Here is a 27,374-nt window from a genome sequence, read left to right on the forward strand (position 1 = left end):
CAAAGGAGAGCGACTTGTATCCAAGCAAAAACCGCTGAAGTCCTCATTTATCTTCTTCAAAGTCCATATACGAACTTAAAAGAACACTATGTTTAAATTTAGACCACTAAACAGACCTTAGGTTGCTTGGAAACAATATAAAGTGAACTATCGTGTGGTACGGGAAAAATACTTAGTTTAGATATTTACAAATAGAGGCGGTTCTCATCACCTAAGATCCACAAAAGCAATATTTTTCAGCTAATACATACACTTATATATAGTTAGAACCCAAATCAAGAATAACTATCCAAATCCAGCTACGCCTACTGTATTTTATTCATAAAATAATGCATTCAAAATATGAGGTAGAATATCAAAATTCTAGCATGTAATAGTTCTATAGTGGTATACGGTGATATCCCCATACTTAGAGTGGCTAGGATGGTACTTAGTGTTAGATTTATTGAATAAGAATCAATATTATACAACTCTAAATAAAATTCACACAGTACTCCCCAAATAGATGGGGTTTCCGCAATGTAGTTTTTGTTTATCAATACAAAATGACCAAAATCCCAGATTATTTTTGTTATAATCTATAGATTTATACCCCACTAATATTTTTTTCTAGATCCAAATCCATTGATTTCCTAATATATCATGTATCCAATTAAAAATTACTTATTATTTTCGAAATTAAATCAAAGAAACGATAGATTTCATGTTAAGTCAAATATTGACAAATTCTTATAGGTATATAGGATAATAAATCATTTTTTTACAACAATAACATTACGCTCTTCTCACAGACGAGTGCTGTGTAAATCCAACACATATGTAAAAATTTTATTCTCTCTCCAAACTTCAAAACTTTTTCCCGAAAATTTGAGGATAATAGCACTTTGAAATATTTTTTATCACTTAACATTATATTTTATAATTTTTTTGCACAATTTAAACACATTTAATAGCCCGAAAATAATATATTTTTTTACAAGCGAAAAAAAATAATTTTTATTTTTTGACATTGATTTTTTGTTGGTTGAAATTAAAACTAAAAAAACAATGTTGTAAATTTTCGTATGGTAAACGAAAAAGATATTTCAAATAAATAATTTATTTTTTTCAATATTATAGATTAAAAAACAAATAGACGTGTTTATAAAATGTTTGTAGATAAAATATGTGGAAAATATCTTAAGAAACCTTTCAAAGTATAAATTGAAATGTAATATTTTTTTTCAATATTTCTCAATACGATTTTTTGCAACTATGTTGACTTGAGAATTCTACTAATACATTCTTAGAGTTAAGTACCGGATGACAGTAGACTTAGGTACTTTTGACAACAGTTTCATTTCTTATTTATTCTTTGCTTTCTTGTTTTTTTAATATATTCAAGAAATGAAGAGAGCCATACGACTGTCAAATTTTTCATTCGTTTAGACTATCTCATCCATTCTCTTCTATACAAAATTTTGGCAGATCGTATTACTTGTGGTATAATGTAAAAGGGACTAAAGAAACACCTTTAAATTATATACATATGTACATACATATGGGCAGTTTCCTGTCAAGTGACCCAACTCAAAAAATAGATTTGGTTGAAATTTGCACCAAGGTTAGTACTTTTGGTAACGAAAGGGCGAATGTAATAGCTTTAAAGGGTAGGGAGCTCGAGGCAGTTAACCTGACAAACGCGAAACCATTCGACGCAACAAAAGCTGAACTAAAAATATGGGTGAGAGAATCCCATTAAGCCTCTTGAAATAATGAAACAGTGGGTAGAACCACGAAGATCCTATGGGGTGATCCTGATGAGAGCAAGACAAAAAATCTCCTCAAAATTAGCAAGTATGATGGTACGTATTCAGAGTGGACACACAGGACTGCGAGCACATCTCTGCAAAATTGGACGTGCGGATTCAGACGAATGTAGAGCATGTGGAGAGGACTGTGAAACTCTGGAGCACTTTCTTTGCCACTGCCAGGCATTCGTCGAAGTTAGATCCAAGTATCTTTGAAGTGATGTTATTCCGGAAATCAACCTACCTACCTAGTACTTTTGGATAGTAGGCGCATCGGTCAAGAACTGCCGGAGTTAGAGGAGGTCAAAGTTGGACATTTTTTCATGGAAAACCATTCAAATTGAACAGCAACCTTAGGAATAATGATATCGCATTTCCTTCTGCAACCAGTTTCTAAGAACATAGTTGTGTTTCGTAAGTATGAGATATATGTACATAAGTTCTTGTGCAATAGTTCATTGGAACATATGAATTCTGGAACAAGTTGAAAAAATCTCAACAACATAAAATTAATTAGCTTAATTTCTTTATATTGGAAAGGAATAATTTCTAATATTTGAAAACAAAATTTTTATTTTTTGTTATAGGAAGAAAAACATTGTAAAAAAGCAATAAAAAAAAATATCCTGTTTCCTTTTATTCAATTAACCGAATAATTTTGAATTATGTGATTAATAACCGGCTACCAAGGCGAATTTATATAAGGTGGTGGCAGTTCAGCAACAACAACATTTTACAACATTGTTTTTGCATTTGGTTCGCGTTCACGGTTCATGTCAAAAACAGTAATTATGACGAATTCATTTTATTAAAAAATAAATATAAAGATATTAAAATGTGTGAAGAAAATATATCCTGAATTGAATAACGTTCGTTTCAAGTGAAAAATTCTGCAAAATTTGTATAACGCCGGGTTCCGGAACACATTTTTATAATTAATCACATTATCTACATAGTGAATTGTTTAAATTATTTACATTTAATAAATTTCAAAATTAAGCCATAACGTAGAAGTCAGCTGCTGTATAAATTCATATAAAACAATATTGTTTAATATGTTAACATTTAATAGGAAAAATATTTTTCTTAAATAACATTTTTGTATACAAACCAAATTAAGATACAATGAAATGAAATTATGCAATTTAATGAAATTATGAAATTTAAATAAAATAATATTCCCAGCAAAAACTCGGTAATGGGTTGTACTTCCATAACCGCTTACTTTTCAATGACTACTACTTACCGTCTGCATTACTTAGAAGTACTCTAGTAATGATTTTCTTATAATAAAATAATGACTCAAAATTCTAATGAAGAAGTAGTGAAAAGTTTATTTAGCTTTTTAACTAATTACTTTTCAATGTAAGTTTTTCCTGGGTTTGTTTACGAAACGCTTGGTATTTACAGATTTTTACATAAATAATTCAAAATACTAAAGAAGTTTTCCTCTGTTTTGATTTTTAAATATAAAAATGTAAACCATTGACAGCTACGTAAACCAGGCGAATTAAGAAAAAATTTTCAGCGGATTGAATAACACCACCTTATGTAAATTCGCCTTGCAGACTATCATAAAACCTCAAATAATAATTCGTCAAATAAACCGAATAATACACAATTGCTCCTAAAAAATGCATTTGCCGTTGTGCTTTCTTCGTAAGTGCCGGTTCACACAGGTAATCTTTTTTGGTGGATCTTTTGATTTTTGTGTGTGAGAGAAAGGGAAATATATATCAACCATCTCTTTCTCTCACACACAAAATCAAAAGTTTCCCAAAAAAAGTTTCTCTGTGTGAACCGGCACTAAATAACATTTTGAATCAAAGAATAATTTTTGAATGTTGAATGAACATTGTTTTCGAATCAAAATCAAATAATATATGTATGTTGTGGATTGTAGAAAGTCGACTTTTTTGTATTTTTGAAAATTCGATTATCGTCTATTTTGACTTTTTCCGAAAGAAAATACATATTTTAATGTAATTTTATAATCAAAACGTATAACGTAACACGTAAGAAAGTCGTAAAACGAAATGTAGAAAATTTCAATTTGAATGAAAATAAGTTCCTATTATATTAAAAAAACACAAAACATATTTTTCTTCATACTTGATATATTGGAACAATTTCGGAACGTTTTTAAATATTTGTTTAAATAAATAAAAATTATTTAACTTAACTTAAATTGTTGGAAAAAAACTGTAAATTTTCGATTTTTTCGGACTTTAGAAGACTTTATTAGGACAAAGAAGTCAACTCCGACTTTTTCTGACAAAAAGTCGTTTCATCAATCATTTTAAAGTTAATTTATAGAACCCTACTCTGTACATAAGACTATGAGATACATACATAGTTAGTTAGTTTGAAAGGCGGATGTACATATATACATCAAATCCGAAGAAATACACCTAGGCCTCTATCGAGCCTGTTGTGCGCTCCTTAACCAGTGCCTCAGGTGGGAATCGAACCCACCACCTCCGGTCTACCAGACTAGAACACTAACCACTAACCTACCGGAGGAGATACATAAGTAATACAATTATTTTTTCGAATTTCAACAACAAATTATATTATTTAATCTTCTTAAGTATCGCAAATATCCTGATATGAACTTTTGTTTTGTGTGTGGCAAAAAACGGAACATTATATATATGGCGTTTTCAAAACTAATTTTTCAAACATTTTAAAATATCAGATATCAGGACATATATATAGACGCTAAACATTTTTAAAAATAGATTTTCATATTTATTATTGTTCCATTCGTAATCTGATTGATTGATAAATATAATATGTAATCGCGTGCAATTAAATAAGTTTTATTTTTATCACGTTTCAAATACAGCCGATATTATTTCCATTGGAGACTTAGTACATTGATTATAAGCTTTTTCGCAATCTTCACCAGATCGTCCCAATATTTCTGCTCTTAGATAGTCCTTATGATTTGGTTTTGATGGTTCATCTCGTGATGTTGAAGGCCTGTAATAAATTATAAAATACAAAATTAATTATATTATCTCTATCATAAGGATTAAAATTTGCGATAAATATTTTGCAAATTAAACTGAAATAATTAACAAAATTTATTAGGTTGGGATTTTAGTTTATGGAAGAGATGATAAAGGGAGTAATGTTTGTGGGAATTTTATTTAAATCTCTTTATATTAAAAATGGAAGAGAAAACTTCAGCAGAAAATTTTAAATTTGAAAATGTTCGCCAAAAATAAGTTGTGCCATCCACTGATGAAGGACAATTGAACCGCGGATAGATAGTCCAGGACAATAAAAGCTTTGATGCGGAATTTTAGATAGCTAAATGGAAATTGGCACATAGCTTCTTCTAACCATTATTTTATATCTCCTGGTCAGCCAAATCTAATAGATTTTTCCATTTCAATAAATTTTAAATAGAAATTCGGTTACAGTAGAAATAACATACGAATTGTCTTCTGATCATTCTCCCGTGATATTAAACTAATACGGACAATATCCATCTTCTCGTACAGGAGCTTCTTTCTTCAAGAGTGATTGCTTGAAATACAAAAAATATATAAGCAGTCATATCCACACACTGATATTTACCTAAAGTGCATATTGGGCCAAAAGTACTTAAAACATGATAATAAATAAACTACAAGATTTTGATATAAGAGTTTGGTATCAATGAAACGAGAATCTCCAACATTACATATATTTAAAAACATAATAACCCTATGCCTGATAAGGACACCACAGTGCCATCAATGGTACCCACTGCATCAATAGCCACTTCAGGTTACCGGAGGAGTCAAATCCAACGAGCGGGGAGGTGATCACTAACTCGCTGGAAGACAGTTTAAATGGATGACAACGATTGAGGTTATCCAAATAAACCTCCATCGGAGCGAGACGGCTATCAACGTTCTGATGGCTAAAATTAACACAGGTAAGATACATATAGCTTTAATCCAGGAACCTTGGACGATTCGCAAGAGATCGAGAACATGTATCTTATGTCACAAGAACTTATGTTTTCCACATCGGATGCAACGGTGCTGATGCAAGGTCGTGGCAACATATACTTTGCATCTGTTTACCTGCCTTTCGATTTCCGACACTACCACCAACGTCGGAGCTGATGAAACTGGTCGAAGAGGCACAAAGGGAAAATAAGAAAATTGTAATATATTGTGATGCCAACTCCCACCATGTAGCTTGGGGAAGTACAAATACCAATCGCAGAGGACAAGCCCTCATGGATTTCCTTAATACTAAAGACTTGATCACATCGAACTTATGTAATAAATCTACCTTCGTCAATAGAATCAGAGATGAAGTATTAGGTATAACTATATGTTCAGAAGAGCTTATAAACGAAATTCAGGATTGGAGAGTTTCGGACGAGCACTCCTTTTCTGACCATCGGTACATAAGATTCAAAATACTACGGCCGCCACCAAAGCCTATAAAGTTCCGGATTAAGTCTAAAACTAATACTGGGATGAGTATCGTAGTAAACTTGGAGAATATAAGAAAATTGATCGTAAAGCCAAACGAGACTCCTGGAAACTTTTCTATGAAAAGGTAGACAGCGTAAATGACGTATCGAAGATAAAAAAATTCCTATCCAAAACTCATGTCCAACCGGAATCTGTGGTCGATGACACGGGCAGGAGGCTGGAGAATATGGAGGAGATAATGAAACTCCTAATGGACTCTCATTTCCTACCCGCTATATCGAATAACATAGATGAACTGATATTGGAGGAAGGGGAGGCTAACACGGAAATTGTAATTACATCTGATATGGTTAAAGGGGCAATAAAGAGCTTCGCTCCCTATAAAGTTGCAGGGCCGGATGGCATTTTCCCGGCACTTTTACAGACGGAGGCGGAACTGGTTTCCGTACATCTATCTCAGATATTCACTGCATGCTTGAAATTTACATATACCCCCATTTAATGGCAGGATGCAAGGGTAATATTTATACCTAAACCAGGGAAACCTAGCTATGCGACAGCTGCGTCTTATCGACCGATAAGTCTTACGTCCTTCCTACTTAAAACTTTGGAACGGATAGTTGATAGTATGGTTAATAGCAGTATACCCGACAAAGACTTAAAATTTAAGCAGCATGCTTATGTAAAGGGACGATCGGTGGAAACCGCTTTAAAAGAAGTTGTTCACTACATAGGTGAATCCTTCGATAGCAATCTGTATACACTGGCGGTATGCATTGACATCGAAGGCGCTTTGAATAACGTGTACACTAATACTCTTATCCAATCCCTAGACCAGTTTTATGTTGACCGGGAGCTCCGTAACTGGACCAACTACATACTGTATTAAGGAACAGATGGATAAGCTGCGAGATGTATGATATAACTATCAGGAAAAAGGTATTTCGCGGTATACCACAGGGTGGCATTTTGTCACCTTTACTCTGGGTTACCACGATTAATAGCCTCCTAAGGACCCTAATCGAGAAAGGACTTAGACCTGTATGCAGACGAAGTCGTAATACTTTTAAAGGGAAAGGATCCAAATTACTTGTGTAGAAGAGCTGCGGAGTCTCTGAATACGGCCTTGAGCTGGGCTCAACCGAGAGGCCTCAATGTTAACCCGGCAAAAACGGAAATCTGTCTTTTCACAAGAAAGAAAAAATTTCTACGTATACTGGACAAGAAGAGTCCAGTGACAGACAAAGTTAAGTACTTAGGCGTAATCCTCGACCGGAAATTAAAATGGAGACACCACATAGAGGATAGGATCAACCTTGCTCATCGGTGCTGGGCGATATATAGGAGAACTATAGGCATGAAATGGGGTCAGTCCTACAATGACAAACTGGCTTTATAAAAGTGTAATTAGACCAATTCTAGCTTATGCTTCAATAATCTGGTGGACTGCTTTAGACAAAAAGTGCAATATCAAACTACTTCAGGGAGTTCAGCGTACATGCTGCTTGGGTATAAATGGTGCCATGTGTACTACTTCAGCCAAGGCTCTGGAAACGCGCTTAATATATTTACCGACAGCGCTTAATATATTTACCGACAGCCAGAAGGCAATTAGGGCGATATCAGGTGATAGAACTAAATCTATGACCGTATTGGATTGTGGGAAAGCTTTAACTGAATACTCTTCCAGAGGTAAGGTTCACATCATATGGGTACCAGCCCACTCGGGAGTAGTCGGTAACGAAAGGGCGAATGTAATAGCTTTAAAGGGTAGGGAGCTCGAGGCAGTTAACCTGACAAACGCAAAACCGTTCGACGCAACAAATGCTGAACTAAAAATATGGGTGAGAGAATCCCTTAAGGCCTCTTGGAATAATGAAACAGAACTACGAAGATCTTATGGGGTGACCCTGATGAGAGCAAGACGAAAAATCTCCTCAAAATGAACAAGTCTGAAGTTAGTATGATGGTACGTATTCTGAGTGGAGCACATCTATGCAAAATTGGACGTGCGGATTCAGACGAATGTAGAGCATGTGGAGAGGACAGTGAAACTCTGGCGCACTTTCTTTGCCACTGCCAGGCATTCGTCGAAGTTAGATCCAAGTATCTTGGAAGTGATGTTATTCCGGAAATAACATTCCTGACTAACACTGATTGGAAGATTCTTAGTTCCCTTTTTTTCATAATAATAATAACTAATAACCAATAAAACAATTTTAGAAAGTAAATTAGAAGGTAAATACCAAAAGATTAAAAAATATTTAGTAATAATTGTTACTTTTTTCTTTATATACATATTTACTTAGGAGCAAATCTGACTATACCTTACCCTCTTTTAACGCTGAAAATGAAATTGTGTAAAAGTAAAAATTTTAATATAAAAAGTTACATATATAAACTAATTCATTACTTTAAATTTTGTTTACAAAGTTTAATAAAATGTCCCGTAAGGAAATAAACTTGTATATAAGTAATGTGTCTACAACTCTAATCGGCAAAGAGCTTTGTTAAGAGCCTTCTTGTACTCTTAATTTCACACGCTTGTATGCTTACACATGTATAAAAAAACGATAAAAACCTGTAAGAGAACTTTTTTACTCCCTGCCGATGTAGGATCTACAAAGATTTTTACAGTGTTTTGGATGTATTTTCAAAAATCTTTAGTTTTATTTTGGAATAATCGAAGAATTAATTACTTTAAATTTTGATACTGAATGTGTTAGTAGTAGGAGATTTTAAACGTTGGGTCACTTGACGCAAATTTTCCCATATGTATTAGCAACAAAATATTTTATTTAAAATTTTTTTTTAAATGTTGGCTTTTTATAATAATTTAGTATCTTTTCTTCGCGATAAACATACACTTAATTAGAAACAAAATTAAACTATTTTTTTGTTAGACTTTTTCTACCACTGTAACAGCCGCCTGAGGGAACAAAAAAATTGTACAGAAAAAAGTTATTGACAAGGTTGCATGGATGGAAAATTTAACTGTATAAATTTTTCATCGCGGGGATCGCAGAAATCGATAAAAATTTAACCAATACTAAGCACACAAATTTCTCCCTTTGGAAGGCAGCTAAAAATATTAAGCCACCGGTAGGGGGTCAAAGTCTGTTAACATCTGATGGCACTTGGGCACGAAGTCCAAAGGATGAGGCCATAGTATTCGCTGAAATTTAAAGAATGTATTCCAACTGAATCCCCCACAAATAACTTTGTACTAGGGATGTTACCTGTTCAACAGACTACAGAAAATTATAAAACATATGATTCAATTACACCTTCTCTGATTGGAAACCTACCAGGTGTGGTAATTGTTGTGCTCATAGCAATATTTAATGCGATCTATAGGAGCTTATTATCTTGTCTGTCAAAACTATTTGAGAAAAATTTCTAAAGGGAAACTATAAAATTTTTAAATAATCAAAACATTATCCCAGATCATCAGTATCACGGAACAATAGAACAAGTAAACCGCTTGACTGGAGAAATACGAAAATCTTTTGAACAAAAAAGTACTCTTCGGCAATATTTTCAAACGTTGCCCAGGCTTTTGACAAAAATTCTTAGAACCATGACGGGAGCTGCATGGTATAAAGAAGTGAAAACATCCATGGAGACTTAGATGTACCACTGTTAAAGGAAGAATTAAATAAAATGCGTGAAGTATATTTGACAAAGTTACACTCGCATCCCAACCCGCTTGCTAGGTCACTTTCCGAAACACAACATCTATCAAGGCTACGCTGACTTCCCCCTAATTTTGCGACATGTGATTTTCTAATGCGAGAAAAACAATTATTTTAGTTATAAGATTTAATTACTTCTGAGGTCTGTAAAAATAGAGGCAGATTCAATAATTGAATAAAACATAATAAAAATAATTGACACTCCAGGACGAAGCACTTTGCCAACTTTCATTAAACTATCTAAAATTCCCCAGTTTGCTATTCGACAAATTTTCCTCGGATAAGAGCCAGACAAACAACAACGTTTTTCATTGGAAAATCTATTTTCTGCCAAAGTATACGTTTTCTTTCATGAAAAGGAGCGCACAACAGGCCCGATAGTGGCCTAGGTGTATTTCTTCGGATTTGATGTACTATACATTCTCCTATCAACATAATCTAACCATACGGTAGAAATTGATGATCAAATGAAAGCTATTTATGAATACTTTTTACTTTTACTCAGATATTATAGTTTTTTGGACTCGGGAAATTTTTATTTAAATTTGACAGAAATATGCCTTGGAAAAAATAATAGAAACAAGTTGTTATAATGTATTGGGTATGTAGCAAAATATTGTAAAAATATTTGTTTTTCATTTCTTTTGAAAAATTTTAAATAGAAATGTATTTCTGAAAATTAAATAGACTTTTTGCTTAGATTTTTCTCATTTATGTTGTTTTTATAAGCAATTTATAGAATATGTCGTCACCTAAAATGCAAACGGCCCTATCTAACATTTTTAAAATTTTACAGGAGAAGCAAAAAACTATGGAAATTGAAAAGTTTGTTTCTATCACCGCGATTTATTTGTAGTAAATAAACAAATTGTTTAATAGTGAAACCTATCAGTTGTTATAATAGTTGACAATGGCGTATATAAAAATGGATAAATTGGACTTTTTACCTTTAATATTTAAATGTTTTTGTAGATAGGGCCTTTTGTTTTTTGTCAATACAATCGCTAATTTTGGTCGGAGGGGTCCAATTTTTTGTGTGTACATTTGTTTTGATGCAATACATTGTAGTCAACAATAAAATCGATTTTGAATTTTTGGTTAGTTAGGGCCGTTTGCGTTTTAGGTGACAGCTGAATCGAGGGCCTTTCAAAATATCCTAAATAACATAAATATGAAATAAAATAAAATGGTAAAAGTATTAAAATCACTATCGGTAAGTTTTCGATATCTATTAATGACCCCAAAACTTTTTCGACTCTAAATAATTTCAAAAAATAGTTTTATAGATGTTTTTAATACTTTTACATTCATGCTATTTAAGATATTTTGAAAGTGAGACCCTCGATTCAGCTGTCATGTTCCATATACTCAATAAATAAAATGCTGATAAAACCAACTTAAATGCGAAAAATTTAAGTAAAAAGTATATGTAATTTTCAGAAATGCATATCAATTTAAAATTTTTCAAAAGAAATGAAAAACAAGTTAGAGTGCTATATTCGGCTGAGCCGAATCTTAAATACCCTTCACCAGCTACTTTTAATTGATCAAATATTTGTGGAAATAAGTTTTCTCATAATTTTAATAGATAAACATTTAAATAGCTTAAATCTGTTACAATTGAATGATCTATTGAACATTGCGAACATCATTTTCTTTTTAATTTTTATAGCGCCCCAAAATATGCTTTAGCGATATTTAATAATTTGCATGTATGCATGTGTGTGAAAGATTTAAGAAAATTGAAATATATTGTTGTACACAAATTGTTTATACTAAACAAACTTTCCTAAAGATAAAGCCCCGGTAAATTTTATATGGAGGGTACCTTGTATGGGAGCTATGTGGACCAATCGGAAAAAAAATTACAGTAACATTTCTGTATATAAAAGCAATATTTGTGTCAAATTTTATATGAATATCTTAATTTATAAACGAGTTATGTGCGTTTAAGTGATTTTCGGAAAGGGACCTTGTATGGGAGCTATGACCAAATATGTATCCATCGTAAAAAAATTAAAATGACATTTCTATGTACAAAGGTAATATGGATATCGTTATTTGATAATGAGTTATGTACATTTAAATGATTTTCTGAAGGGAGCCTTGTATGGGAGGTATGACCATTATAGACCGATCCAAATTTTTTTCTGAATGAATTCAACTGACATAAAACTTAAATTTGTTAAATTTTGTGAAGATATCGACATTCGAACGGAAGTTATTAACAATAAACTCATTTTCCGGGAATATATACATTTGTATGGAATAAAGCTCTTATATACAAACAAATGTGTGATGATTTAGAGTTATATTCCACAGTTTTTGTAAAATATACATTAGAATATGTAAAAAAAGCTTAATTTTTGCGAATTTTTTTTCAAATTTTAATTCATAACTTTTCCCGATGTGAACCGATTTTGCTCATTTTCAATACTAAACTGCCTAGGACAATAATAAATATTTTGGGTGAATTTCGTTAATTTTTGTTGCTTCGTGTTAACGTGAGGATTTTTAATACAGACAGACGGGTCTCAGATGAATATTTCTGGGTGTTACACACGGAATGACAAAGTTATATATACCCTCTATCACCACTGATGGTGGTGGCACTGTGCATACATAGTTATGAAAAAATGTAAAATCTTACGTTAATATTATGTGCAATATCTCTGCTAATAAGCCTCCCTCGTAATTCAATGGTATGGCAGCATGTTCACAAATACTGCGCAACATACAGGCGTGGCCATTTAATGCCGATCTAAAAGAAAAGAAATACAAAACTGTCAATAAAGCATTTTTAATAAATTTTTTGTAAAAATTTTATCATTGTGATTTAAAGTTTGCGAATAAATAATGAAATTCTGAAACAGTAATGCAGATATTCAAAAGTCTTATTGTGTATAGGGATTATATCCGTACATTAGATGAATTGCCTTTTTTAGAATCTCATGTAAAAATACCTCAATCTCAATCAATGCTCATTAATGTACTAAACACGAGAAAAATATATATATATATATATTTTTTAAAGGAGGCTCAATTCCCTACCAGCGATTGAAAATTTTAATCTCAGTACAAAATGTTAAAAAACATTTTGCTGTATTTTCAAAATAGGTCTAAAACAGTGATGTCCAAAATTAAAACTGTAGTTGTATTGGTGAGCGAAAGAGAACTGCACTGAAAGAAAAATTTTGTATACCAAAAAAAATTTACGGACAAAATTAAAATTGAAATTTATTTCATATATCATTAATAAAATTTTCTACATTAATGCTGTTATGACAGTTTCCCATCAGATAACCAATTCTTTAGTTTTTCCAAAAAAATAATTTTATATTTTAAAAATAATTTTTCTTTTTCCCTATCACTATCTATCTATCCATATTACTATGAAAAGAATCATAATGTCTTTTTAAAACAAATCCCCTAATTTCCTTAAATGTTTTATAACACAATAGACATTGAGTATTGTCAAACGCATTTGTAATCATAAAATATTTTTCGCATGCCATATTAAATTCTTTCAGGGCTGCAAACAAAAATATTGAAATAAAATCGTACACCCGCTACACATGTGCATTCGTCGCTGGCTCAGTGACGACTAAACAAAAGAGAATAAGAATATGTGTGTGTTTTAGTCAGCACAATTGTGCTATGAAATGGACATCGTTGGTCTAAAATGACATTTTGATATAACATTTCGAGAGAGGGCATTCAATAGATTACTTGTCTCAATTTCGACTAAAGTCATTCGATCACGAGAGCGACGTTTTCTCGAATTACGAATTTATCGGATATTTATCATAATCAGCTGTTTGTTTTCATTTCTTGGAGACAAATAAAAACAAGTCAGAGTGCTATGTATGTATATTCGGCTGAACCGAATCTTGAATACCCTCCACCAGGTACTTTTAATTGATCGAATATTTCTGGAAATAAGTTTTCTCATATTTTTAATAGAAAACCCCCACGATTTAAATAGCATCGTAAAAAATTTCACAGTAACAAAGGCTTAATTTCTTATTTCTGTATCAATATCGTTATTCGGTGATTTCCTGGAGGGTGTCATGTGTGGTAGTTATGATTTAATTCGCAGTAACATTTCTGAAGATAAAAGCATTATTTATGCAAAATTTATATGTATATCATTACATTGTATAAATGTAATATTTGTGCCAAATTTTGTATGGATATCAATGTTTGGTAATGAATTATATGCATTTATGTGTTTATCTGAAGGGGACCTTGTATGGGAATTACATATGTGGAAAATAATATGTGTGCAAATATTTTCCAACTCTTCTTGTTCTGTTGACATCAAATTTGGCGTTGTTTGAGCAGTAAAAGTATTTTGAAATAGCTTAGTGCAAATGGTTTAGTTCAAATGGTCTTGTAAAAGAGCAAATGCAAAATCTCATAGCTTTTTATTGTAATACAACAACAAAACACACACTGTTGCAATCGTCACACCATTGCATTCATGCAATACATAAATTGTAGTTTTTTTGGTGCGTTATTGCGTTTGCAAGTCTTTCATTAAAATAGCTGACAATTATAAACAACAAAATAAATGAAACTAATGAAAGACATAAACTATCATTTTGTTGACGTAAATCAGCTGTTAGAAAGCTTAAATTGAATTGCATTGCAAATATCAAAGAAAGATACTGCTCACAATTTTTTTTGAAAAAAGTACTTCTCTAAAATTATGAAGTCATTTAAAAAGTACACAGGATCACGAAATCAAAAACTAAAAACGCTGTTTTTCTCCATGATATTTATAGTTTCAGACCTATATTTTTATACCAGACGTATATTAACGTTTTTTTTTCTCATTTTGTCGGAAAGTGTTATTAATTAAACTTATTCTCCTCTTTATATTTAGAATGTATTTGTCCATAATGGAACCAAGACCTTATTTGTATAATATTCCAGAAATCATCGTAATGGGTGTGAACAATAACAAAATAATTGGTTTACAGATGTATGAGTCCATATTTAGCCCCACCTATTGAAATACACTTAAATTTTATGAGATATGATTTGATGTTTGAAAAGTTGTGTACATTGTAGAAACAACGTCTTTATCGACGAAATTCTAAAAGATTACGTTCTAAAATTACCTTAAAATTCATAAAAATTTTAAATTTATAAAAAGTTAAAATTTTTAACTTCGAAATTACTTAAACTTAAAAAAAGAAAAATAAAGAAATTGAAATTGTTGTTCTTTTTGTATATACCCTATAGGTACTAGTACCCTATTAGTATTTTACTAGTACACAAATCACCAGTACTAGTTCCCAACTGTAAACTATTCTATATCATCTTAATGCTTAAATTACTAGTACCATTAGTTCTAAACACTTGAGCCCAATAGGGTCCTTTATTGAGATAAAATATTTTGTAAATACATTTACCTAACAAAGCAAAATTAAACTTTGAACAAATTCTGACTTCTATCCACATCACCAGATATCGTGTATTATAAACGATTAAACATTAAATATTAAACTCATTGCAATTTTTAACAGACTTAGTAACTTACATTGGGTTCTGCATGTAATTGGAACTAAAACGTCATTCACTATTTATCCTTTGTATTGAAAGGAAATATTTCACTACATCATCTATTTTATGCCAAATGTTTGAAAATTAAGTTTTAATAATTTTAAAAATTTATTTTTTCCAACACATGTCAAAAAAAAAAAAATTAGTCTGCTGAAATATAGATTTTGAATTTAAACCACAGTCACCACGTGTATCAAAGAGGCCTTTCTTATAACCGGGAGAAGAGAAAATTGCAATCCAGACGAGTAAGAGGACGTACATATTTTAAATTAGATATGTTTTTAATTAAAATTTAAAATATCTAATATCAAATTACAGGTGTTAAAATCTTCAATTCAGACTAATTTAAGTGAATTTCATTATTTTTAAAAGGAATTTTTTTAATCGGAAAAAAATTTCAAAACAAAAGACACGATAACTTAATATGTGAACGGTTGTGTTCAAACTTATTGTGTTTTCCAAAATCACGTTAAAAAACATGAATATATGAACACGGTATTAGACATACAACTTGATCGCAAAGTTCCCTTTTTAATCACTGTTGTTATATATTAGCACTTATAACTTACAACTTGATTGTGAATTGAACAAATATTTAACAAGTTTTTGTTATTTTTATGATCCCGTTACACATATTAAATCATTTCAAGTTCTAGTTATCATTAGAATTTTTGTATGTATAAACAGCTATTGTATTTTCACACCTTTTGTCTCATGACTTTCCTATAAATTATTTTAATATAATTCAAATACAGTGGAGTAGGGATAGAGTGAAATAATTCATGAAAGACCTGGGCCCAAATTACGGCATACGATATAGATCGAAATCTCAATAGAATCTAAATGGAGATTTCGATCGATATCGTATGCCATAATTTGGGCCCTGATCGCTTTATCCAGAAAGTTCACGTTAAAGAGACCATAAACAAGTTTGTAAACAATGTTATTTTGTGTTTTAATACACTATTTTGAAGAGTAATTTAATTTTAAATTAATTTTTTAAATTGATTTTTAGAAAAGTATTTAAATTAAGATTTTTCATTTGAAGTTCGGCAAATATTTATTGGAATTAAGACTATTCGCTCAAAGAAGAAAATTTGTAGTTGAGATTTTTCATTATCATTTTTCATTGTGTTCAATTTCAAATGGATGAAACTTCTTTTCAGAGTTTCATATAAAAACTCTAATTTTCACTTGTTCTTTTCGCAATTTCTAACGAAATAATCTCATTTATAATTGATTTTTCTGAATATCAAATTCAATTGTTCTTCGAAATTCGAAATGGGAAATCTCAATTTCAATCGGATTTTTCTGAATTGCAAAACTAAAATTATCAGTTTTAATTGTACAAAATCTCAATTTTAATTGAACTTTTCTGAAGTGTTATAATTTTCAATTGATAAATGGTGTATGATCAAAACATTTTATGGATCAAATAAGATTTCATAAACGTCTCAATATATCCTCCTCGGAAGCACTTTTCCACAAAATTCTTCAGAAAATTGTGTCCATCTAAGCATCATTAAATTTTAAATAAATAATTTTGCAACACATAAAATAAATAAAAAAATTTGCATAGAAATTTTATATCTGCCGAAATACTAGTTTATTTAATAAGATTACGTAAAGTAATGGACCTATTTCAGACATTTTTCAATAGCCTTCTTTTTCGAATTTCTATTTATAGATGGGTAGTTGGAGATTTTAATATTCGGCACAGTTTAATGTATCACCCTAAAATGTTTTTCTATACAAGTTGTTCACTCTATTCCAATATTATTTAAAATATCAGTAATGCGACAATATCTGGGAATGAACAATTAATGGAATTTTGGAGACTCTAGTTCATTAGTATTTCAATAGTATTACCTTAAATCAAGTTCAAATATTTATTTGTGAGAGTTTATATACAATTCTTTTATTTAATAAACATTTTCATAGTTAAGTGTGAATTTTTACTTACTTATTTAATATCGTCTCCATAGCTTTATAGACAATCCAACGATAAAGAGCACCATGTTTTTGTTGACTTTTTATATTATCGTCTGTCGGTTGGTTTAAATGATTTTTATGAGCGTCATGTTTAATATTTTGGGGTAAATTCCAAGTTTCATTGTTGTAAATGCCGTTCATTTCATTCACTAAAGAATCATTTTCAAAATTCTCATCGTACATGTACGTTTCGTTGATACTCTTACGACGGCGATGGATCGTTTGTGGTTTTAGTTTTTGTCGAAATTCATCAGCTGTTTCTGGCAGAAAATATTCAGCTTTCAATACATAGCCCGATGTTACAGATTCGAAATTTAAATCTTCAACCGGTATACCAATGCCACCAATGAACTGTAAAAATTTAAGAAAAGAGCAAAATTGATTGAAACGAAAATATAAAGGAAAATATTTTCAAAAGGGAAAAGGAACAAGGAACGTAATAGTGAAATATTTTTAAGCTAGAGGTAACATCGTCACCTAAAATTACATTTCTTATGATAAGATGTTGTATTCTTTGTAAATTGATGTGAGGTGAGAGATAAAGCTAAGTGTAACAAGTTATTGTTATATTCGGCTATGCCGAATCTTACTTCAAAACCCTTCTAAATATTTTGAGATACGTCCTTAATAAATTGTGAACGTTTAGATTTTGTGGTTCTACCCACCGTTTCATTTTTCCAAGAGGTCTTATGGGATTCTCTCACCCATATTTTTAATTCAGATTTTGTTGCGTCGAATGGTTTTGCGTTTGTCAGGTTAACTGCCTCGAGCTCCCTTCCCTAAAGCTATTACATTCGCTCTTTCGTTGCCGACTACTCCCAAGCTTTCTTACAATCCAATACAGTCTTAGATATAATTCTAGCGCAATATTTATACTAATCCAATTTATGCATTCCATTCTTTCGGTTGAGCCCAGCTCAAGGCGGTATTCAGAGCCTCCTCAGCTCTTCTACACAAGTACCAAGGAAAAACTTCCATTGAAAAGTAATTAGTTAAAAAGCTAATAAAACTTCTTTTCCCTACTTCTTCATTAGCATTTTAAGTCATTATTTTAACACGGTGGTGTCATTGGAGGAAAGTACTTCCTCGATTACAAATAGGGAGTTAAAGAAATACTTGCAATTTCTCTTACAAAGAAGTTGTTTAGCAAGTTGTTTTATTTTTTAATAATAAAAATACTAAGCTAGAATACGAACCAGGTTCGGTTTGTTAGTCAACTGTTCTACTTACTGCACTACTACTTAGCTATTTTATTGCGAGTCAAATAATGATTTTCACATAAAAATTTAATTTTGTTTTCTGTTTTGTAAAACACAATTCTAAACACCAAAAACGATCGAAAAAATAAGAATAAACAGTATTTTTCAAACAGTATAAACAGTATATCTTCAAATTTTTCAATTCGTAAAAAGCACTGTAAAACATAATTATAGTGTTTTACTATACATATATTTAAGTATCATAAATACTAAAATACTCTATTTAGGTGCCTTCATTAATAAAGAGTTGAAATTAATCCTAATGTTCACATTTATTTGACTTTGCGAACTTGTTTTAGAATGTTACCAAGAGAATATGTATTGTTTTTTCGGTTGCTTATCAGGACGAAGACCACACATTTATTGTACCACTTTCATAAAGTAAAGTATTACGTATTTCAGACTGACTTATTAAGCATCAGTCGAGAATATTTGATAAAGAAAACTTTTCGCTACCTTGACAAGAAATGGACGAGAAAATTAAAGTTCTCATGATTATAAAATTAAACATCAGGTTAACATTTCATCAAAGAAGTCACTCTATCTTCAAACTGATGCAAATGAAACGTCTCTGAAATATTAAATATTTTCTGTGTACGCGAATTATTAATACACATATGTATGTATATTACATCTCTACTTTTATTCGACCTCGGGATTTATGGACTAGGTCAATAGTAGAATCACAACTTTGGACGAAAAATCATTTAGAACAATTAGATATCAAAATATGTGCGTGAAGTTAAATAAATTCCTCAAGGGGTCCGCAAAATAAAAAACGATGGGGGGAACCCCTGTTGTAGAGCATGTACCGCTTCCAACGAAATTCAACAGACTTGTTTTATGGACGGATAACAGTTACTTCATGTAGTTGTTACCAAGAACCCGAAAACTTTTGATTTTAAATATTTTTATCATATAAATATCTTTTTTTGCTGAAAATAAATTTTCATTTCTTGAAAAAAAAAATTATTTCTATTATCACATATACATATGTAAATATCCCTCATGATGAAAAAAGAAAAATTTCTATTAAAACAAATATCAAAAACAATTTTTATTTTTAATCATTTGTTTTAAAACGAGTACTCCTCAAAAGACTAGGACTGGCGCAAAACTAATAAAAATATATGGAAAAAATATATGTACTCGATTTAATATTGTGATATCCTATGTGAGGTCAACGTAATTCATCTATATATATGTACATTACATCAGATTAGTTTTGGGACTACTTTAATAGAGCATGTACTCACTTCATTAATGTTTGCAGGGAAATTCAAATATTTATTTTTAATATTTTTTTCATCTGATGAAGAAAGTTGAAAATAATTTCCAACTTTACTGATGAATATGTATCACAAACGATGAATATGTTTTTGATTTAAACGAAAAATAATAAATTGTTTTCAATACAAAAATATCTTGATGGATAAATATATTTTTTTTAACAGAAATGTTTGTTTTTTAACAACAAAAACTACAAAAAGATTGTTTTAAAAGTATTAAAATACAGTCCTTGGTTGTTACTAAGGTGTTCAGTGGTTACTAACTTCAATACATATGTAAAATGCCGTTAGCTTTAATGTGGTGTAGGGTGTATTTAGACAGTTTCTGGGCTGCATTGAAGTTAACAATAATCGGTTATATTATGCGTTAATTTAAAGTTGTGTTTTTGCCACAAAATTATTAAAAATATTTTTCGAAAAAAATTAATTTTTCAATCGTCTTTTTCTCAATTTTATTCTCAAGTGTCAATATTGGCCCAACCCAGCAAACAGAGAGAATTGATTTGAGAATAATTTTAAATCAAAATATTTCTTACATTGGTCAACTGAAATTGAATAAAAATGTCTAATTTAAACCATTATTTCCTAGAACATCAAAATATAACTTCAAAAATATTGCAACTTTTTAAAAGATATTGGTTATAAATTTACAAATTTTTTTCAACTAATACATTCGCACGCACCACAACCGCTGTCGACAATGAGTTTTCATACATTTTGTATGGAGAGCAAAATATCGTCTTGTGGTTGGCGATATTGTGTTTGAGATAGATTCTATTTTATTTTTATTGCGCTCGCTGGCAATCCTCTCATTTTTCTCTCATTTTCATGTTGTAGCGTTGCCATATGTTCATAATATTTTGCTAAAAATCTTGCAAAATTGTAAAAGCAGGGTTGTTATAATGCGCATTTTTCTCCATGTTTTATTATTAATCGAAGATATTGAATGAAATAAATATAAAGCAAAATGAGAAAACATATTATATTAGTTCCCATATTTTGTTCTGAATAATTTTTTAATCATTCCTATTTATTTCTTAAAAAATAATTATAATTAAAAAAAAAACATCATTTTGCATTGATTTTTTGTGGACTGTCGACAGTCGCTTAATTTTAATTCGTCGCTCGCTCTTTTTGTGTGGTTTGTCGACAGCGGTTCCAATTGTAATTAAGCTGTTAAGCTAGCGGTCCACACTACGCGTCAAAGCATTGTGTACATACCTACTAAAGGCCTGCACAAGACAACAATAATGCGACAATTTGCTAAAAAAATGTCGTGTGCTTATGATGGCGCACACGATATTTTGGCCTTGTGCAGGCCTTTAATACCTGCTTCGCATTTCACGCTTCAAGTTACATGCGACGCTTGTTTTGTTTTATTTCTAAGTGCCGGTCCACACACGGACTCTTTAGTTGAGAAACTTTTTCTTAATTCTCATTTAAAGTTTTCTTAATGTCTACACATAGAAACATTTGTTACAGAAACTACGTGTTAATTGCATTGATTAATTTTTATACGAATGAGAAGAATAACAAAACAAAACGAGTTTCCGAGTACGAGAAACTCCGTACCGCGAGAGACATGAATGATATTTCTTCCTCTCTCACCCAAAATCAAAAGTTTCCCAAAAATAGTTTACTAGTGTGGTACGGCAGTAAGAAACTTCGCGATTTTCTACAGCTTTTATTTATTTTTTCACCATTAAACTCGTTTTAATTTATTATAAAATTGATAAATACACATTAAAAAAAGAATATGAATTATCAAAATCAGCTCACATGTTCGTGCGGCGCACGAACTTCCTCATTTCCTACGATACTTCATTTTCGACCCTGCGACGAAAATTAAGAATGAATGGATAGTTTTTTTCAAAATCGTTCCACAGCGGAGTTGGATAAAGTCATCGAATAGGTACACGACGGAGCATTACAGACCATTTTAACATTCAAGCAGATTTTCACTTCAGATTTTCAGTATTTCTTTATGTCGAAAATTCAGCACATCGGTGCTGGGCGAAATGTTGGAGAACTATAGGCTTAGTCCTACTATGACAAATTGGCTTTATAAAAGTGTTATTAGACCAATTCTAGCTTATGCTTCAATAATTTTGTGAACTGCTTTAAACAAAAAGTGCAATATCATACGGTTGGGAATATTCGTTAACCAGGACTACTAAAATGGCTTTCCAACGCTAAAGAACTGCAAAAATCATGAGGACCCAAGCCCAATTCCCTGAAAATTGTTGTGGAATTATCGAAAAATATAACAGTTACACCAGGGAATCTAGTGGATATGAGTTCAATGCAAAGACCACTTTAATAAACACTTTACATACCAGAAAGCCTCTTAAGAAACCTTACTTTCATATCAAAAATTAATCAACAACACTGGATAAATTCTACAAAAGTGGTTCAAAACTCTGATCATTAGTTCGGGATATATATTTTATTAACAAGAAAAGCAATAGAAAAAAATGTTGGACCATTTACGGTTTTATCAATAATTACACTGCAACACAAGTTTTTATGCAAAGAAAATAGCTGTACACTTTTTTTGACGCTCGCTGTATATTCTTACACCTTATGAAATTCTGAGTCGATCTAGCTATGTCCGTCTGTCTGTATAAAACATTCTCATGTTAACACGAAGCAACAAAAATTAACGAAATTCTCATTTTTTACACATTCTGATGAAATTTTCACGAAAACTATGCAATATAATTGCATGAAAATCATCATCTACACTAGAGCTTAACTACTGCTGAAAATTGAAGGAATTGGTCCACAACCAAAGTACATATCAGAGACTGAAAATAACGGGTCCACTTTGTTTTTATAAGGTTAATTGCTGTGATCACCATTTATAATTGTGTTTCTGCAGTGGTTGAGAGAAACCGAAAAGAAAAACAAAATAACTCGCTACAATTGATTTTTATTTTGTAAACATTTTTGAAAAGGTCTGCTTATGATTTTTAAAAGCAAAACAATAAATCGCAAATGTAAATACTCGATTAGGACACACATACTATCTTCAGAAATCATAGCAAACAACAACATTATACTCTCCCACTCTCATATAAGCAAAAGAAAAAAAGGAATACAAAAACCAAGTGCTCAGCCAAAAACATAAGTAACAAAACAAAAGTAGTAAAGGTTATACTAAACCATTTAAGTAAAAATCATTTTATAACTGTTATTCTGAGTGATTTATTTTAAAAAACAAAAATAAATCACAATTCAATCACTTTGGTTATGTGGCCCAGTTATTTTCAGTTTCTGGTACATATTCCCGGAAAATGGGTTTATTGTCAATAACTTCCGTCAGAATGTTGATATCTTCACAAAATTTTACACGTTAAAATCTTATGTGAATAGAATTCATTCAGAGAAAACATTTTCAGGATCGGCCAATCCCGAAAATCACTTAAAAATACATAACTCCTTATTAAATTAAGATATCCATATAAAATTTGGTTCAAGTATTGCTCTTGTATTCAGAAATATTACTGTGAAATTTTTTTCCTGATCGGGTCATAATTGGTCATAGCTCCCATACAAGGTCCCCTCCCGAAAATCACTTAAACACATATAACTCATTACTAAATTAAGATATTCATATACTATTTGGTACAAGTATTGCTCTTATATATTACTGAAAAGTTTGTTTCCGATCGGCCCTTAATTGGTCATAGCTCCCATACAAGGTTCCCTCCCGAAAAACACTTAAACGCACATAACTCATTACCAAATATTGATATCTATACATTTAGAACTAATATTGCTCTTATATACAGAAATGGCACTATACAATTTGTTCATAATTGATCATAGCTCCCATACAAAGTCCCCTCCCGAAAATCACTTAAACGCACATAACTCATTACTAAATACATATGAAATTTGTTACAAGTATCGCTCTTATATACAGAAATGTTACTGTGAAATTTTTTTTTGATTGGTGTATAATTGGTCATATCTCCCATACTAGGTCCTGACCCGAAAATCACTTTAACCGTATTTAACTAGTTGCATTAGTCCCGGTTCACTCAGGCAATCTTTATGTAGGAAACTTTTAATTTTTGTGTGTGAGAGAAAGAGAAAGAAATATCAATCATCTCTTTCTCTCACACACAAAATCAAAAGTTTCCCAAAAAAAGTTTCCCTGTGTGAACCGGCACTTATCTTTCTTAATCTTTCACACACATACATACATGCAAATTATTAAATATCGCTAGAGCCTATCTTAGGGCGCTATAAAAATATAAAAGAAAATGGCGTTTGTAATGTTCAATAAATCTTGCAATTGTAACAGATTTAAGCTGTCTAACTCTTGGGTTTTTTCTATTTAAGACATGAGAAAACTTATTTCTACAAATATTTGGTCATTTAAAAGGTATTAATATAAAAGTAGCTGGTGGAGGGTATTTAAAATTAGGCTCAGCCGAATATAGCACTCTAACTTGTTAAGCTTAATAAATCCACTTTCAATTATGGATGACAATTATCTATTGAGCCCTTAAATAGCGATTCTATAGAATATTTGTCTATGGTCATATTTACACCTGTAAAATTATGGTAAAACAAAAAAAAAAAAAAATAAAATTACAAAACATTTGGGTACTTCTGTAGAAGTTATGCAGTTAAAAGTACAATTACGTACTGATGCAAACAGTACGTTTGGCAAGCCTAATACACACAGGCAAACAGACATTTGAAAACAAACTTAACTAAAAAAGTACTTAAAAGTAATGCAGACGGTAAGTAGTAGCCATTGAAATGTAAATACAAGCCATCACTTAGTTTTTGGTGGGTATATTAGAAACTTAAATATTGTACAAATACTTCTATTATATGTACCCAGCAAAAAAATTTTGCAGTAGTGCAAAGTGAATGCATGTTTCATGACTTTAATAACAGTGCTAATACAACTCATTCTAAACGCCTTCCAAAATTCAACCTATTCCGCAGTTAAAGGAAATTTATGTGTTATTAGAAATATTTTTGATTATTAATATTATTTTATATATTTTCCCATATTTATTATAATATTTTCATTAAAAATATTTAAAATATGTTCCAAAAATACATACAAAACAAATAGCTTGAACCAATGAAACATCGTTTTCGAATCATGGAATTTACATTGGTTCGATTATTCGGAATTCTTGCATAAACACATGATCTCCAATGACACGCTAATGTTAAAATCATGCATGTTTCACCTAAAAAAAACTATGTAATGGCTTGTACTTACTTAACCACTTACTTTTTAATTACTACTCTTACCCTTGCAAAATTAAAATAAAAATAATATTTTGAGTTTTGCTGTTTAATTTGCTCATTTTATTGGATCGAGTTTTAGCAACTGCTTTTATACCCAAAAAAATGGTGTTCTGTGTGAAAACCATTATTGGACACACAATAATATAACTATCAAGTGGTGTTGTGAGTAAGACAGCGAACTAACGAACAAAAAGCCCAGGTTCGTATTCCGTGTGTGCAATTTTATGACAAAGTCCCTCCGTTAACTTTACGCGCATTTACGAACGTACGCAACATTTTACAACGTTGCCTAAACCTTGTTGAAATATCTAAAGTTATTTGGCATTCCTTTTTAACTTTTTAAAACACAAATTAAAATTCTACTGCGAATCACATAAATAAGGAATTTAATTTTATCAACTTTGAACAAATATACAAATGTACATACATATAAATATATGTACATATATTGGTATAAAAATGATTACACTGAGATCTCGTTTTATGCGGATTCAAATTTATTCAAATGAACGGCGTTTTTTTAGAATTTAACAGATTTTTAAATTTTAGGTGTTTTTTACCGTTTTTAAATTGGTTATATCCTTATCACAGTTAATGCTATACAAAATTCTTAATATGGCTCCAACGCGGACTGACTGATCTGTTTTCCCGATATCAAGAGCAACATACAATTTAAAAATCTCGAAGTCTGATGACAAACTACTTTGCAAGAAAAGAAACAATTGAATTCTTTGATCTCGTCCCCTATTCACGAGATATGTAAATTCTAGTGATGAAAATGATATTTTACCATATGATGGCTATATGATTATATCATCTAGTGATGAAAACAATTCCAAAATGATGCAGATAATTATTCAGTGATTCAGATAATCATACATATTAACAGATTTTTCTTAAAAAAAGTTTCAGCTTATTTTTGAATCATTTTCTGTTTTTTCAGTAATTAATGAATTAATATTATATATTTGTTTATTTTTTTAAACGTGTTTTGTTTTTATTGTTAAGGTAAATGAAAATAAAATATTTTTGTTGATTTTTTGATGTGATTTTGTTTTGATCTTTTAATTTGAATTTATGCGGTTTTTCAGAATATTGGAACGAATCATTAGTTTTTACATGAAGCTAGATTATCGTTTTATGCGAATTCAATGTATGCGATTGGAGTTTTGGAACACATCTATCGCATAAAACGAGATCTGAGTGTATTTCGAATTTTTGCAGATTTTAAAAGTTATTTTAACTAAACACTATTGAAATTGGAATGAATCAGGATTTAGCTTTTATCCAAAAATATCTCGGAATCACTCATAAATGTGTTATCAAACGTTTTCGTTTTAAAGTTTAATTCTTACTTGCACTCGAGTTGGTGCTGTTGGTGGAAATAATAGGGATCGGGACTGCAACTTATGTGATTTTCTTACATTTACTAGCCGCGTTGCATCAGTTGTTGTCTTTCGATATTCGAATGTAGTTAGAAGTATGAACGCGACAATTATTTTCAACGATCCACTTTGAAAATTCATATTTCCAATGAATAATTTTGTATAGTAGATTTTAACACGTATGTAATCGAAACGGTTTCAATTTTGATTTATGATGCGACACTTGTGAAAACACATAACAAACTGAAAGTCAGTTGTTTGGTGGTAAAGTATTTGTCGAAATAACACAAGAAGTTATTACCATTTTTATTCTATTGTTATATACAATCCACTGTTGCCAAGAAAACAATTTTTACTCAAATTTAGGAATATGAATAAATAAGTTCAAGTAGAAATTGAATGTACATACATACATACATACATACATACATACATACATACATACATACATACATATGTACAGTAGAGTTTCACAAAAAATTTTAATTTTCTTGGATAAGTATAATTTTGTGTATTAGTGTCTAAGACTAACTGGTGTAAAATTTTTGTCCAATGGGATAACTCTACATATCAGAATAATTAATATACATATATGTAAATATCTATGCGTTACGAATATCAACACAAACGCATAAAGGGTATACAAAATTAAAAACGTATAAGAT

The 27,374-nt window shown here is 30.8% G+C and overlaps 1 protein-coding gene across 2 annotated transcripts; it reads right to left on the bottom strand.

Moving 5' to 3' along the window:
* Nucleotides 1–4,518: 4,518 nt before the first annotated feature.
* On the bottom strand, nt 4,519–26,943 carry LOC119616501. 2 transcript variants are annotated; one of them, XM_037972870.1, is made up of 4 exons: nt 26,680–26,943; nt 17,465–17,844; nt 12,581–12,691; nt 4,519–4,775 (listed from the first exon to the last, which is right to left on the bottom strand). In XM_037972870.1, the coding sequence occupies exons 1-4, from the start codon at nt 26,848–26,850 to the stop codon at nt 4,622–4,624; spliced, it is 816 nt and encodes a 271-aa protein (XP_037828798.1). In that variant the 5' UTR covers nt 26,851–26,943; the 3' UTR covers nt 4,519–4,621. The 2 variants fall into 2 exon arrangements, with proteins under 2 accessions (XP_037828798.1, XP_037828799.1); XM_037972871.1 differs by having other exon boundaries at nt 26,749–26,936.
* Nucleotides 26,944–27,374: the final 431 nt, after the last annotated feature.

The sequence above is a fragment of the Lucilia sericata genome, unplaced genomic scaffold, assembly GCF_015586225.1.
Source record: "Lucilia sericata isolate MDLA Ls3-8-SP2 unplaced genomic scaffold, ASM1558622v1 Contig000076F_arrow, whole genome shotgun sequence".
In the NCBI taxonomy this organism is placed as follows: domain Eukaryota; kingdom Metazoa; phylum Arthropoda; class Insecta; order Diptera; family Calliphoridae; genus Lucilia; species Lucilia sericata.